Consider the following 17,739-nt stretch of genomic DNA (forward strand, 5'->3'; position numbering starts at 1 on the left):
TCATGCCTAAGGCATTTTAACCATAAGTCATAATTTCCAGGTTTGGATGTTGAAAATTATGATACAAGTTTAAGATACAATTTTCAAAATTTCATCTTTATATCTTCCTACACTAGAAAAACTTGCTCACACAAAACTGAAAAGAAGTTCCTTCAGGATCATTAAGCTACTTTCTTTGTTCTGAAGTTCCTAAAGTAGTATTAAGTTACATTAAATCACCTGAAAAAATTTTAAAAGAGAACCACACACTACCATGTATATCCAAAATTAAGCTTTGAAAATTTCCAAGACTGTTGCTATTCAATGTCATTTCAATAAGCCAGACCAACGTCCCAATCCAACACTTTCTCTTGCTGAATCTTACACACTGAGGGGAACAGATATCATATCATAATTTATTATCCTTGCCCAAGTTAATGTACTGGTACACCTAGTGAAATCTCCTTAGGCTACCCAGTTCAAAAATTGATGAAAAAATAAAACTAAAGGATTGGGAGTTACTTGCCAACTTGGAAGTAGAGTTCTTTAATTTTCCATCCAAATATTTACGTTTTCTAGCATGAACTATCTGAAAACACAAACTAAACAATTACTTAAACCCAACTTTTAACTGCAAGATTGTGCAATGGTTTAGAAACCCATTCAGATACCAGATTGTTATAATAAAAAATCATCTTTTAGATACACATTCAGCCAAGATCATCCCCAAGAAACAATCCATAATATCAACACATTACTGCATTCATTGTCCCTTTTTTAAGTGGACAGAGGTGGAGTAATCCTTAAAGTGCAGGTAAGGAAGAGGGAGTTCCCCAAAGCAAAATGGCTTTGGCAGCTGCTGGGAGTCCCTTAGTCCCCGCCTTTTACTTACAGGATTAGTTCCTTTGGTTTGGTCTGACCCCAGGCACCAGGCACTCTCCACATCTCCTAACTTTTCAGTAGTCAGCTCCCAAAAAGTTCATCCTCTACTTGCAGTTGTTTCGAGTGCTAGGCTTCCCCAAGAAGGCAGAGTGGGGACACCTCTAAAGTCCCCTCTGGGGTGCCAAAATTTGTGACTGAAAATTTGGTTCCTGCTCTTGAAGCTAATTAATGCCAATTTAATAATGAGGACAGGGTTTTGAGAAAAGTTAAAGCGAGATATCAAAGTTCTTAGATCCCCAGCAGGCATTTCCCTCTGCAGTGGGTGCACTCAAGCCAACAACTACGGGAGGAAAAGAAAACACTGCTCCCCTGATCTTGCTTAACAAAGGGGAGTAAAGTTTATCAAAGTTCTTTAAAACACAGCTAAAAGGGGTGTAAAAGGTGAGAACAGAAAAGCTGGCAGTTTTATTGACTTTTGGTCCCTTACAGGAGAAGCTTACTAGGGACAATTTAGGCTAAAATTTAGCTAAATTACCTACACACATCTAAGGAAGATTGGAATTTGGGACTCTGCATGGGTCCAAAGTAAAACAATGCCATCACACTTAACAGAGACACAGACAAAAAGACACACAGAGACACACACAAAGACATAGATTCACTTTTCAGATTGTCAAAAAGCCGAAAGTGGGTGCTGGCCCCAAGCCAACTGGGGCCTTCCCTTCAGACAAATGGATTGGGGGAGCATCCCCCTCAGATTGGGTCTGACGACCCCAGATTGGGAGATTAGTTCTCTTGCCAGGGTGTTGGGATAGAGACAGACAGGACAATAGAAACAAAAACATATAACACAAAATTCGCAGCGCGGCCACAGAATTTGCAGCGCGTCGTGGATTGCTACCCAGAAACTAAAGGCTCAGGCGGACCGCGGATCTGACAGCTACAAAATACTTTACCAAATACTTCACAAAATACTTTACTACAGGCAATCCACTCAGAACCCAGAAAGGGGCTGGGGACGTCTCCCACAAACCCCGTCGGCTGCCCTTCGGTGCGTCCACCTGGACCTTTTGCCGACCTCACCACACAAAACCATTACTGCATGCATCCAGAGTACAGAAACTTTCATATCGGCAATGCCTTTACTTACCGGCTGGGTTTTCATCACCTCTTGATTGGGGTGTCTGGGTAGGCTTATTAGGGGGATCCCAGACGAGCCCCCATACGTTATGCTCGAATTTAGGACCCCCAAAGACCATCAGAGACCCAAGATCGATGTAAGCAGCAAAGAGGTGTTTATTGCGAGCTAGCTCGGTCCTCCACATGCACACACAGCAACTGGTGATGCTGAGAGGCCCCGAGCCCAGGGTTTGCAGCATTTTTATACATTTTTTGGAGAGGGCAGGGACTTCACATACATCATAGCAAATCATCACACACCGCGGGAAAATCAAATAACAACTCTAAAACATGATTAGCACATTCACTGGCGGGAACAAGTTGGGTAGGGGTGATTAGTCAGTACAAAAGGGGTATTCGTTTGAACTGATTGGTTTGAGCCAAGAGGGGTGTACATGCTGAACTACTTGGTTTCCCAACATGTTATCAACCACCATAAACTACTGGGAGGGTCATCTGGCATCCCAGGTATTTCCCTGTCTCATGCTGATTGGTGGCTGCTAGGGGGCTGCTATGGATCCCCACCTAGCCTGACTGAGTCAGGGACACCTGGCGCAGCAGATTTCTCCTGTTATTTGTAGATAAACAACTTAGCAGGGTGGGAATGTGCTTAGGAGTGCCCTGTGGATTTTTCCAAGGACAAAGGCCAGGTCCCTTCCTTGGACAGGCTTTGCTCTGAGATAGAGGCTGGTTTTTCACTAGAAAATTGATGAGCTAGTGGAAGACCAGTTCTGGCATGGGCTCTGCAGAAAAGGAACCACTGCAACCTAGGTGGCCATACATCAGACCAGCAAAAACACACACCTTTTCCCTCTGCTGAGAAAGAATCAGAGTCCTGATTTACCTATGCTTGGTAGATTCCTATATAAAAACATCAATGGAGGACTAAATCTGTGGCCTAGCCCCAGCTTCCCCTTTAACTGCAAAAACGTGAGCCTCCTTTCATCGGCCCTGAGGTCCAATTAAAGCAACTTCTCCACAGTGTCAGCCCATATTAAACATGTGACTGCCTATGGGCTTTATTGGGGTGGGGGCAGGAAATTTACACTGTTGGGATGAGGCCACTGCACAGACAGATTCCTTTCTTTACTAGCCTCAGGTCTGGAAAATCTGAAGTGGGGGGTGTAGAAGAGTCTTTGTGGGATGGAATCTTGGCTTGGTCCCGTGCCATCCAGACAGCTGTCTCTTTAATGTAATGCTTCATCTCTCCTGGAAAAGACAAAGCCATTTCTCTTGGTGAGGCTTCTTCTGGCTCTATCAATTGCAATTTCAATGTAGGAAAACTGGAGGGAGAAAGGGATTATGTGGGGAAAATAGCTTCTTTTTTCCGTTTTTCTCCAGTATGAATAGGAATTCATCAGGGGCCTTCTGCAACCTCTGTCATACAGGGTAGTAAGCAGAGAGGTTAGGGACACAGGTTTTGGCATCAGGAAGGTGTGGGTTGCCACCATAGTTTCTCCTCCACTCCTGGGCAGCTATGAGACTGCTTTTTAATAAAAGTTTTATTGAGATACAGATACCATAAAACTCACCATTTTAATGTTTTTAGTATATTCACAGAGCTTTGCAACCATCATCTCTATCTAATTCTACATTTTTATCACCCCCAGGTAATCCCTATAACATTGTCACTCCCCATTGTTCCTCCCTCTAACTTCTGGCAGCCAGTCTCTTTCTGTCTCTATATTTTCTGTCTACTTGCCTATTTTAGACATTCAATATAAAAAGAATCATCCAGCACTTTACCATTATGGCTGGTGTTTCCATCTAGGGGTGGTGGGTTTGTTGTCTCTGTTAAGCAAAGAATTGAAGAACAGGACACAGAGATAGTAAGCAAGTAACAGGTATGTTGCAAAACTGACACAGATAGACTTCTCTAAAGAGAAAGGGTCCCAGAGCCAGGAGTCTGCTGGAGGAGTTTTGGCCTGTTCTTTTTATGGTCTCTATAATTTCCTCCTTTCTATATCTCTTCCCCTGCCCATGAACTCATAACTATTATCGATTGGTGCCCCCTTGGTTTTCTATTGGATCCTCCCACTTAAATGCATGAGTAGAGACATGTCTGTCTGATTGGGTCCCCTGCTGGTGTCCACCAACACTTTTGTCAAACAGGAAGTTAACCTCATTGGAATACCCTCTCCTTGCTCCTTTGTTCCTGCCCTGCTCCCAACCTCCACATTCACCATCTTGTCTAGGATGCCTAAGCTCTTCTACATCTCCCTTGCTGGCTTCCTTTTCCTACCATCATGTTTTTGAGGATTGTTTATGTTGTAGCATGTTTTAGTACTTTGTTTCATAGCTGCATAATATTCCATTGTATGGACAGACCACATGATCTTTGTCTATTCATCAGCTGATAGAGATTTGTGTTGCTGTATACTTTATGTCTGTTTCCTGATTGCTAATGCTGTTGAGCATGTTTGTATTTGTTTGTATATTGGCTATTTGTCCTTCTGTCTTAGTTTAGGCTGCTATAAGCAGAATACCATAGGCTGAGTGGGTTAAACAACAAATATTTGTTTCTCACAATTCTGGAGGCTGGGAAGTTCAGAATAAGGATAGTGATATAATTGGGTTCTTGTGAGGGCCCTCTTCCTGATTTACTCACATGACAGAGAGAAGACAAGAGTAAGTGAACTGCCTTGTGTCTTTTTTTAGAAAAGCACCAACTCATCATGAGTGATCCCCCATGATCCAGTTACCTCCCCAAATCCCCATCTTTAAATACCATCACTTTTGGGGATTAGTGTTTCAACATCTGAATTTAAGGGGAATGAACATACTCAGTCCTTAGTGATATTTTCTGTGAGAAAATGTCCATTCAGATCTTTTGCCCATACTTTAACTGGATTCTTTCTCATTTTATTGTTGAAGTTACCTGAGTTGTTTATAAATTCTAGATACCAGATCTTTATCTCATATATGACCTGTAAATATTTTCTCCTGTGAGTTGTCTTCTTAAATTTACTAAGCCTGAGTTTCCTCCTTCAAAAACAGAAAATACATGTACAATTTCTAAGATTTCTTACAAAGAATCTGAGGTGGTCCATCAGTACACATGTTAAGCTTACCTCAATAAGTCTGGTTATTGTTACCTAGCACTGGCTGCCTTAGAGTGAAACAGAGGCAAGGTGAAAGCCCTCAAATCATAACTATACACCTGTTAGATAAGTTGTTAGATGTTCAAAATGTTTTGATTTTACTGATATGTTATTCCTAGAATGACTTGAGAAATTTTATTTGGAATGATTATATTTTTATTCAGAATAGTTTGCATAGCTCTAAGTATTAGATAACTATTGACTGGTATTGAGTTCCACCACTGTATATATGTTTATGTTTAGAGCTTTCCAAGTTTCTCTATCTAGACAGCTAGTTATCCATCTATCAAGAATATGAGTCTATGAATAACTGGATAGAAATAACCTAGTGCTGGAGCAGTATTCAAAACTGACACCTTCTTACCTGAAGCCAAATCAGGAAAGAATAGATCTCCAGTTGCATAAAATGTTCACCTATTGTATGTAAAACCTATTCTGATGGCTCTCTTTTGTTGCTTAAACTGCTTTCTTCAACCTGAGATCTGGTGATTTCCTCTGCAGTGATTCTTTTAAGGCTGCTTCAGAATGCATTTATGTAATCACCAGGTTCAAATTTGCCCTAATATCAATAATAGTGGAAATAGTAGCATTTATTAAATATTCACAAGATTATTTTCACTTAATATTTCAGTTACTTTTCACATCAACTCCACAAAGTACATAGTTACTAGCAGCCTTGCTTTAGAAACAAAAGATTGAGGCTCAGAGAGGTCACTTAGTTTGCCCAGATTTGAACAGCTAGCAAATGCAAGAGACCAAGTCAAGTCAATCCAGCTTCCAAGTCTTTACCCTTTACTATATTGTCATCCCATAGGAAATTAAACTGGCCAAAGCCTGCCTGTGTAATTTCTATATTGCATAATTAAGAAAGACAGTCCCATCTAACCCATTAGTATATGGTATAACACAATATTTAGATCTGCATGTCACTTATCCACAGTGAGTGTTCCCCTAACTTGAGACTCCTCCTCTCTCAGAAATCACCTGGTAAAGCCCTTCTTCAGGAATTAGTGGCAGGGATGATGACCTTACATGTTCTCAGCAGGGTTACAAAGTTAAGGCAAACCTGTGGTGTGTGGGTAAACCACAGAGAATTCACATACACTAAGTTGAAATTTAGAGAGAAATGGCCAGAATGACTCAACATGACTGGCTTTCCACATCAATGTTATTGTGCCATGTGCTATAATTTATAGTGTAAACAAGTTTTCTGCAAAAGCTAAATATATCATGCAACTCATTTAACATGCACAGAAGGAGCCATTAAATTATTTCAGTCTCATTACTCAAAATGTTCAGAAAATTCCTCTGTATTAGAGCAAGTACAGGATTGACTCTGCAGCCAAGTACATCAACATAAATGTTGAATTCTCAGGGGAAATGTATGCCTCATACTGATACTTAGGGAAAATATATGCCCAGACATCATGGAGCCCCTTCTAAAACAATTCTAATTGTGTTAAAACAATAGGATCAAATTTTCACTCCGGTTACCAGCATCTCTGTATTTATAAAGCTTATAGACAACCATGAATGTCAATAGAATGGTGATATGTTTTAAAGTGGTTAATAATTTATGAAACATGGATGTGGAAACTGAGGCTTTTTGTGTCACTTTCTAATTTCATCTTTACCTAAATGGAAACAATTTCTTGTGAAAGCCCATATGTGATGCCTTGAAACTGTTTAAATTGGAGTGATTATCAGAACAAATGGTGTCATTGGATGATATTAGTCTGTTTGTGTTCCTTCTGTCTACCCAATGAATCAACATTAATACAGATTTCTAAAAACACTTGAAACACAGTCATCTGTGATTTCATTTTTTTTGTTTTAAAGTGTATGTTCAAAAATTGATATAACCTTCCATACTTACTAAAATCTACCTTTAGATTAACAACTCAGTGCTATATATTCCTTATCCAGAAAGGAAGTATCTTTCTGCACATTTGTTTTCTTTTCTTTATTATTTGTATGTTGTTTTTAAGTTTGAATCAGGAATTGATATAAATTGTATCAAGTATATTTCTGGCATCTATTGATATGATCATATGGTTTTCATCATTTTATTTGCTGATGATGTGATATATTGTATAAATAGACTTCTTGTTATTGAACTGTTTTTACATTTGTGGAATATGGTAGATTAATATTTTATGATATACAGTTCAGTTGTATTTATGCAGATTTTAATTTTCTAAATTTAAAAAAAATTGATAAAATAATATTACTAAGATTCTCTTAGTATTAAAGTATTGATCTACTTCAGTTTCTGGCATGTAACAGGTATTTGAGGCAAAGATATAGTTTCTTTCTATACTTCAATTTTTGCTTTAACATGAGAACATTTTTTTATTTTCTATGTTTCTAAATAAAATGATATATTTATGCATTTAGGATAGTTTAGGCTGAACTATCTTGAGCCAACAGTCAGAAGAAATTATAAGGACTGGTGTAATGCTATGTGGTAGGGGCTTGAAAGCAGTTATCTCAGTATTTTAAGGTGGTGCTATTATGATCTCCATGTCACCAAGGTACTCAGAGGTTCAAGGTGACCAGGTAGTAAGGGTTGGAATTTGAGCCTGACACAAATCAGGCTCTGTCCATATACTAAGTCTTTCACTGCCACACACAAGTCAATTAGTTTGGCAAATAGAAAATTTACTAGTCTTCGATGATGCTGAACATTGACTAGTCTTACCAATGTACGACCTTGGATTCAAAGGGACATTGCATGACAAACTATGAGCAGCTTAGCTCAAAGCATCACAACCAGCAGAGAAAAAAGTTCATCAGCTATTGTTCTGCTTGTAGTAATGAATCTCCCAGACATGTTGTGGTGTAGGGAATCATGTCTATCATATCTGTAATGGCACCCTGTGGACCCTAAAGGTCTCCAGATAAGCCACATAGCCAGAGACTTGAACCACAGTTAATCTGAGTGTTAGCACAATAAGCACAATACCTAGTGGTCCTCCCTGCACCTAAGAGGACAGGAAGATCTTGAGATATACTTCAAGGACATTTTCCACTAGCTTTCTCATCTCTTATGGGATTTTGTCATGAGACATTTTCCCATTGCCTCCATTCTGATGAGTTAAGAACTTTACAATTCTGACCCCTGAAGAACAAAGTACGGCCAATAAAACTGCTAAACTGGAGTCCAGAAATAGTGTTCTCTGCCAAGGTGTATCTTGTAATTCACTGTAGTCATCTGTCTCCTTTTATTTTGGTGTCCTCCTTTTTGGTATGTGGAACCAAGAATTCAGAAGGAATGGGTACCTCTAGCAGTTCTTCTTTTTACTATGTAAGTATTAAACTGTCTCAGTCTCAAAGTAGTTCTCTATATCTTTACCAACCAAATAAGTCAGGCCTTGGCCCTGACCTTGTCATGTGTGCATGCTGGGTGGTTTCCTATGGTCACTATTGAAATACTTCATGGTATTCAGAACTACCTGAGCCACCTCTAGGATCTTCTAGAGTTGAAACATTATCACTATAGGTTATAAGATAATTCACCTCCTTCTAACCTAAAGTGTGAGAGTCACATTGATACAGCAAAAAGAGCTGAGCACTCAGATCTTATGGGGTTTTCAGGAATAACTGAGAAACATTGCTGTCAACATTTTATTCTATTATAATTTTTTTGGTACCAGGGGCTCTCAACCACTGAGCCACATCCCAGCCCTATTTTGTATTTTACTTAGAGACAGGGTCTCACTGAGTTGCTTAGCACCTTGCTTTTGTTGAGGCTGGCTTTGAACTCATGATCCTCTTGCCTCAGCCTGCCAAACTGCTGGGATTACAGGCTGCTGTCAACATTTTAGAAGGACCTAAATTGTCAAGTTTGAATATTTCACTTAAGCAATCTGAAATAAAAAGTGAATTCTTTATGTATAGCATAAATAAAATTTTATCTGCCTTGTCAGTGAAGGTAAATAGTCCTTGACAACTTTTGTCTGGAAATGGGTTTGAGAAATAGTTTGAAGCACTCCAAACATAAAGTGCCCTATTATCAGTGGTTGAGAATCTGCAAAGCCTCAGACAGAACTAAGAATTTGTCCTTGCCCCCACTGAGTTTAATGTAAGGCCCAGTGGCTTTCAGCAGGTAGGAGTTGTAGTGCACTTCACAGCAACTTAATATTTCAGTTATTTTGAAGAGTTTCCTAAGTTGGAGATTAATGGACCAGCTCCATAAAGGAGTTCTTTACTTAATCCTTAACAATTAGGAGCTGATGTGGAGAGATGAGTAATGAGGTACCCTCTGTGATTGTGAGGTACTTTGTAGCTTATCACAGAGGTTTCTTTTCTATAGTTAGCTATGTTTATTTTTTAAAGGTGAAGGAAAGCTGAGAAGGACAACCACAAAATGAAGCCTTTTGGGCAAGAAATTTGTCTTTCCTCATCAATTGAAAATGGAATTAATCAGGTATATCTCCAAAGGGAAAGGTTGAGTACCAGAAATGCTCCTCCTCTGCCAGGAAGGAAAGATCCTAGTATAGGTATCTGAGGCCTATGTGAATGAGGAGACATTCAGCACAGAAAGGCAGCCTTGACTGAGGGAATGCTTTGACATTTGGAAGAACTCCTGATATAAATTCAGTGCCTTAGGAGTGGTCAAAATGACCTTGGACCTCAGGACTATCAGTGTTGAAATTCAGTTTATTCTAATTGTGATTCTAAATGTCTCTAGAATCTGGTGCTTCTCTTCCCCATCTTCACTATCTGTGCCCTATCCCAGGATACCACCTGTTACCTAGATACTATAATGTCAGTCTAACTGGTATCCTTGCTGCCTCCTTCTTCCAGTTAATCTATATTATTTTTTTCCAGAAAACTCACACATAAATACCAGGTCCATAAATGAATGAATGAATGAATCCCTATTATGCTACTTGGATGAATTTATATATTTCTTAGTATGACTCAAAAAGAAATTCTTTGAAAATGATTTGTACAGTCCTATTAAAGAATAGAATGTTAGCAATCAGGTTCTATGCTTAGAATTGCTTTTTAAGATAGAAGATTTTCTTTTCCTTTTTGGAATTGTCCCAACATTTTTTCAGGACTACATTCTACATTGATCCACTGGGTTATAATATTCTCTATGGAAATTCCCTTTTAAATATTCTCTCTTATGCTCATGTGCATGCTTGCGTGCTCACTCTCCCCACACACACACACCTGAAAAATAATATAATACAACAGTGTTTGGTGTGTTTAACATTCTTGAAAGCCATCTGAAATGTACAGGCTGAAAAGGTGACAGTTTTATACAAGTAAATAGTCTTATACATCAGGACTCACACTACTAGCTTCAGTTTATGCATGCAATATAGATATAAATCCATATGTTCCACACTTGTATCTATTAAAAAAGATGGTTACTCTTCTTTTTTCCTACTACTGCTTTTTAGGAATCATAACTCAGACTATTCAATGTTTATACAATCTCACGTGTTTTTATTGTCATTGCACATACGAATAAACTGAGGTTCAGAGAGGTTAAGTAACTTATGCCTCTGTTCTCTGGGTAAATCCTGTGCAGCATTCACAGTTATATCCACAAAATGAGACTTTTCTAGAGGAGCTGATTTCATTCCATACTCCTGCAATCTCTGGGGTTCACCAAAGCAGCATTGCATTCATCTTTCTTAATGTGGCATTCCTTTTAAGATTTTATTTGGTATGGAAAAGGAATGTTAAGCTTAAGAGTTTGAAAACCATTGGCTTAAAGAAGGAGTCAGCAAACTTTTCTTTTCTGTAAAAAAAAAAAATAAACTAGCCCAACTAGTACATATTTTAGATATTCATCTGTATTGCAGCTGCTCAACCTTGCCATCGTAGTGGAAAAGCAGCCATAACCAACACATAATGAGTGGGGATGGCTGTGTTCCAATAAAACTTTATTTGTAGATAATGAAATCTGATTTCTGTATAATTTGGGAGTATCATAAATATTGGGTTTTTTCAACCATTTAAATCTGTAAAACCTGTATGGAAATAGACAGGGCTGTGGTCTGGTAACTCCTGATCTAGATGATCCCCAATGAGACTCATAGTTCTCATGCTAAGGAACCAAAGTGTTCTTATGAGATATGCATTGTTTTTGAAATCTCTAGCATGCCATCAGCTTCAGAAGAAACACCTTTTTTTGGTCTACATGCCTGTGTCAGGAAGAACGAACCGATTTATTTGGACCCAGATGGTAGGCCCCATTGTGGATGGCACTTGGATGGAGGAGCCCACATGGTAGATCTTGGAGTTTCATTCCTATGGAATATAGTACATATTTTCAAACTGTTGATCACTTCCATGGCCCTCTGACTGGAATTTCCCAGGATCCCCAGGAAGGTAGTGATGAGTAAAAAAACTTTTAAGTTAAAATGATGGAAAGTTAGATGCAGCTTCTACTGAGAAAAGAAGCCCAAGGACCTTTACCTGAAGGAAACAGAATGGATGCTCTGAAAAATAACACTGACTCTTCCTAATTTTCCTACCTGCCTTAGTGCTGATAAGTGATTCAATGCTATGGATAGTACAGAGCTCTGGGTAGAAAAATATATAATTCTCTGAGTACTTCTAAACTAGTCAAGTTTCATTCCTTCTAGCTTGCTTTATGAAGAGAATGGAACTATAAGTAGGCAAAAGAGCCAAGTTACTGTTCTAGAAGTGGACCCACAAAAGACTGATGACAAAGCACAAGACCCCGGGCATCCTCCAGACTCTCTGTACCATGTTATTACCCAAAAGCTAGTTGTGTGATATCTTGGAAGCCATCAGAAATTTACTTTGATTGCCACCAGCTGTGGGTACTGAGGATGACAATGATAATTAAAACTAGTAACCGGAAGATGACACAATACTTGCATCAGAGGCTACTGTTCTTCATTTATGCTGAGAGCCAAAACCTAAGTAAACCAGCCTCTTCCCTTCTCCTGAACAATGGAGTTAGCAGCACTGGTTGTAGCTCCAACACCATTCAAGATTCACTCTCCAAGTGTGGACTATATAGAATAAGATTCAGACTATCAGATAGAAGGTACAGGAAAGCACAGAGTAACTCCAAACTGACAGAACAATTAATGATGCTAAATAATAGAATATTAGGGCTAGGGTTGTGGCTCAGTGGTGGAGCTCTTGCCTAGCACATGTGAGGCACTGAGTTCAATCCTTAGCACCACATAAAATAAATCAATTAAATAAAGGTATTTATTGTCCATATACAACTAAAAAAAAAGAATAGAATATTGCCAGCAACCCATCAGACAAGGGCTTTAGGGTTATCTGTTGTGGATGTTATATATGTCTCCAGTAGGTGGCTACGTGACAGTGATACAGTGAAGCAGGTAGCACTTGCTCTTAAGTCCACCCTGCCACAACCAAGGGCTTCATTACCATAGAACCTGCTAAAACAGTGTTTCAAACCTTCTATTTTTCCTTATTCAAAATTACCTAAGTGTTCTTCTGTGTAAATTGGCAGATTTTATGGAATAGTCTTATAATGATCAGAACTCACATGGAACCTGTCACATCATAGTGTTCTGGAATATTACAGGGGCCAAGAGTCTTTTTTAAGCTTGAGGCATGGGGAATCGGAGAAAGAGAAGATCCAGGCATGCTGCATCCTCAATCCTCTTATGGTTCTCATCTGCTCCAAATTTTGTTATTGGAGCTTTTATAACATTATCTCCTTGGGGCAAGAACTTGGTGTTTCGGACACAGTTTTATGGACTATTCTACTTCTTATATTGTAGTAATTATAATTCATAGTAATAACAAAAACAGAGCCTTTTCACATAAAGACAACAATTGTAAACCACTAGACCCTGAATAAATATCTGAAATCAGTAAGGAGGTCTACATGTTCTGTTTTTGCCTAACTGAAAAGGTGAAGGACAGTGGTTTTGTTTTTTAGATGACACACAGAGACATACATTTACATGAGCATGCTTTTTCACATTTTGGGGTGTACAGTATTGTTGAATTTGTCTATGGAATTATAACTTCATGAAAAGAGATTACCATTTTCTGCTGAGATGACCTTCACTGCAATGGGTGTGAATAGTGATGCTATAATAATTAAGTCCAAAATCTTTTATAATCCTACACTTTCCCTAGAATAATGTTCAGCATTAGCCAAGGATGAAAATGCAAACAAGTACATGTATACTCAATAATAAAGCTTAATAGGTCAGGGAAGGAGCAGAACAAAATGAATGCCTAACACTTCCAGAAATAACTAGGCATTTTTGTCTTCTTAGTTACTTCCTTGACTTGTGTTTACTAGGATCTGAATATATGCATTAAATTGTCCTTTATTAACCAAATACATAGCAAGCTGTTGCATGGAAAACAGTTGGTGGTTTAATGTCTAATACATTGTGGATTGGATACTGATTTTCAGAATTGTATGTTGGAGGACATTTCATTTACATGTTAAAATGACATAAAGTTGCTTGGAGAGTAAAATAACTGTTAAGTTCAGGCCTCTGTGCTCTGGCTTTGGATGTCTCATGCTATCTGAGGGAAGTAACCTATAAATCCAGCCTTGAGATTCCATTAGATATTTCCTGAGTCATCATGGTTTACCTTCAGATTACTCAGCAAATTAAAATGAGGAGCAAAGGTGCACTAAGATTTCCCCTTGTCATTATTCGTTAATAGTATTAATGATGTCCATTATTTTTCAAACTAAGATATCTTTCCAAACTACTAATAGTCTGCATTAATTTTGTCCTTTCATAAAGCATTTTCACATGCATTAGTTCTTGCTGTACTCACCTCTGCCCTCCCATTGAACAGATAAAGCTCAGAGCTGATAAATAATTTGTCCAAGAAATCAGAGCTTATGGTTAGCCTGTCATTACTCCACATTAATGTGGTTTGTTGGGAAACAAATAATATGGTTTTTGTTGCTGCTGCTGTTGTTTCCATTTGATATGCAATCCTAAAAGTTGTAACCTCTAAGAGAACATTTGGCAATCTTTAGTTCTGGCTCAAGATGATCTAGGTTCTCTGTTTGCCTCCATGATTTCTAGTTGTGCAGTCATGAGCAAGTTCTGTATCCCCTCCAAGTCTCAGAGTCCCCATTTGGAAAGTGGGGATAGGGTCAGTGCCAGAACTAAATTCTGTACTGTGCTGCTGATCAAATACTTAACATTTTCTCTCATTCAGAAAATGGATCCCCTAAATGCAGGAATCATTTATCAATTATTTCACTGAACACTTAGAAGACATTCCCCACATGTAATGAGATACACACACACACACACACACACACACACACACACACATTAAAGCCTTTTATAATGACAAGCACAGGAAGTTTATGTTTTAGTTCTATAGCTTATAAGAATGATACTCCTCATTTTCTACAACGTGTTGTAAAGAACTATTTGTTCAGAGTCATAAGTCTGCAATTTCAAAAGAAATACCAAGACACATTTTTTCTCCTTCTCTAAGATCTTCAAAACATCCATTAGTCTCTTGAAGGACAGTCATAAATCCTGAAAATTTAGTTTATCTGAAACCAACTCTAACAGTTGTCCTTCCCACCAATCATCCTTTATATCAGTCTTTAGTTTTCAGACCTCAGTGAACACATCCTGGTGTTCTGTGGCTCAGCCTGAAAGTGAGGGAGCTGTGATTTCTTTGGAGAATTATTGGATGTTCACTCTGACCTGAATCTTTTTCTAACACTTGAACTTGAACTTTGAATAACATTTATTTATTTATCAAATTAGAAGCTACGTTTTCCCTTCTAGTTTCCCTTTCCTGGATAAAGTACACAGATACGAATCAAGAAATGGGAATTTTAGGACTAGCTGTAGCACTAACTGTGTGATCTTGAGCAAAAGCTGTTCATTACTCTAAAACTTTTCTTCCTTGTCTATCATTTCTGGAAAAATGCTGTAAAGAAGACAAAGTTGAATACATTGTGCCCAAAACCCATATGGGAATAAGAGTCTGATGGGGGAGAGAGACACAATAGGAAACAGTGCTGTGACCCAGCTAGAGATGGAGATTATAAGATTCAAAAGCTTTTGTGGAGGAAGTAGAAACTGATTGAGCTATGTGTGTGGTGGTGGGGTGAGTGAATAGGATTTCCAGAGTTGAGGAATAGAATTCTAGCCTTTGATCTGAGCTGAAGGCTGAGCCTAGAAGTAAGAAAAAGCAGAGCATGCTTGGGAATTGGGAATTGATCCAGAAAAGGCTGAGGAGATCCTTACTTGAAGCCTGTCATGAGGTCTAAAGTTATATTTTATAAATTTAGATATGAACACCAATAGGTCTGAAAACCTGTATACTTGAAATTTTAAGATAATAAGCTGGAACTCAAACTTGGAGATAGTGGGGATGCATGGCACTGAAATTGATACCCCTGTCAAAACAAAAGGCTTTTCATGCCCAGTAAACAATTTTGAAAGTGCTAGTTCATCACAAAAATCCAGATCACTCATATTTTTCAGGTACCTTGCTTTAGGAGAGAAAGATTTCTTACCCACATTATGGACTTACACCTCTTGGATCAAATTTTACAGGAAGAGACGAGTCATATATCAAAAGGTTAATGACTAGCCATTTCTCTCCCAGCTCTTTTGTGGCCACTGAGCTGCCCAGCAGCAGAGAGCACTGAAAAGCAGTGCAAGTTCACTAGTCCTTTCGCCTCGGTCATCCAGAGAGCCCCAGCAAGCTTCATTCTTCAAGAATAGTGACATGGTAACAGCCAATAGAGCTTGGGACTGTTACCCTGTCACTATTCTTGCCTGGGAGACTCAGAGCCCTTTATCCTATAAGAGATCCAATGCCATGCCCTGCTTACATATACAGTGATTGATTAGTATATTTATTGCACTTTTAGTAGTCAAATATATGGACTCCAGTCAACTCTGGAGATGCTGAAATTGTCTTTTCCCCCTTGATTTAGGGGAAGGTAGAGAGGGAAGATGTATGCAGAGTATGGCATAAATATAAGACCTCAAACATCTAATTAGCTGAAAGAATCTTGGTTCCCTCTATACCTTTGACAGAATTGCAGCTGCCAGATTGTAGCTCCAATATTTTATCCTCATTGCAAGATGTATCTGAGGATGATTTAGAAAAGATACTTTCTAATGTGAATACTACTCTGATTTCTTTGCAGGATGCTTGAGGATGACCTGAAGCTGAGCAGTGATGAAGATGACCTTGAGCCTGTGAAGACCTTGACTACTCAGTGCACAGCCACTGAACTCTACCAGGTAGGAGGAGCTTATGGCTTGGTTTTGGGCCTGAGGGTAGGTAGCAAATGGAACTGGTATTATTTTGAAGAGAACAAGTGTGTTTCCTGCATCATTTCTGGGCTTTGAAGAGAGAAGAAAAAAGCAATGATGGGTATAGTGTTTCTAGAACAGGTTGAGTCTGCTTCCGGTTACATGAAAGCTACAGTAGGAGACACAAAGAATTTTAAAATTGCTTTCACCCCCTCCCATCTCTCTCTACTTTCCACATACAAACACTGATCTTCAATAAGCAATAGAGATTGTCTTGTCCCTCTCTCGAACTACTTATTGTCTTGGGTAAGGTATATATTAGTTTTGTGACTCCACTGTGAGTCTTGGAGCTCATGCTCATTAATTTAGGTACAAGTGTGACTGCTTCATTCACCTCTCTCAGATGCACCACCTCAGAATGCAGCTGTGAATTAATACCCCACACTTGCAGCTTACATGAACTTTCAGGAAAAGGCATTTGGCAAAAACTTGCTGCTGCCCTTATCTTATTCCATTCTGCATTATAAGTATTTCCAGCACGTTCCCACCAAATGAGATGGCAGGATAGTGAGTTTTCAGAATTTTCAAAAAGACTGGACTTCTTATTTGAAAAGGCCAAGTAACATCTGTGGCTCATCAGAACAGTGATGCTATATGATATCAATGGTGCCTATACATTTTTTGTGAGCAAGATCTGTTATGAACATGGGATCCTTCTGGTGTGCTTATATACTCAAATAAAGAATAAAAGAAGATTGACTGAATTTTGATAGTTAAAAAATTTCATCTTGAAGGTAGTTTGGTGCTTTGTCAAGAACAAGCACAGGGTAAATGCAGACTACACTGTAATGGTCTAAGCCAATTTCACGTGTTTCCTAGCAATGTGTTTGTTGCACATTGAATGCAGATAGCCCCCCCTCCTTCTTGAGTTGTGCACCTCAAAGCAAATGTAAAATGCACACTTAATTTCTAATGTCCATCATTTCTGCTTTCTGCATTTAAAACACCACTTACAAAAGCATCATATTTGTAAATAAAGCAAAAACAAAACAAAAATTCTAGATCATTGATTTTAACAGATGCAATGTTATTTTCTAATAAAAATGCTTAAAGCAGAATTTGACAATAAGTGAAAGTAGGTTTTGCACAAATTGACTTCCTTTCTATGTGATTACATAAATACAATCTAATTTTTACTCATAGAGTTATTTTCTTAAGAGGTAGCATCAAACCTTCAGTCTGAATCATCTGGGTTTTCAATCCTATGCTGATGGTTTATAACCACTGAAAGCCTCAGATAATCAGGGTTGAGTTGGAAACTTTCCATGATATGCTGAACTCAT

At 38.5% G+C, this 17,739-nt stretch overlaps 1 protein-coding gene across 6 annotated transcripts in view; it reads left to right on the top strand.

Annotated features, from left to right (window-relative positions):
* Positions 1 to 17,739, top strand: part of AFF2 (ALF transcription elongation factor 2) — a gene marked incomplete at both ends in the record, with an annotated part of 507,666 nt that overhangs the window by 385,628 nt on the left and 104,299 nt on the right. For all 6 annotated transcript variants that reach the window (XM_081277974.1, XM_081277976.1, XM_081277978.1 and 3 more), the window contains one exon: positions 16,288 to 16,384. In XM_081277974.1, the coding sequence (XP_081134100.1) occupies positions 16,288 to 16,384 (97 nt within the window). The remainder of the gene's footprint in view (positions 1 to 16,287; positions 16,385 to 17,739) is intronic.

The sequence above is a fragment of the Spermophilus citellus genome (genome assembly GCF_964194105.1).
Source record: "Spermophilus citellus genome assembly, chromosome: X".
In the NCBI taxonomy this organism is placed as follows: Eukaryota; Metazoa; Chordata; class Mammalia; order Rodentia; family Sciuridae; genus Spermophilus; species Spermophilus citellus.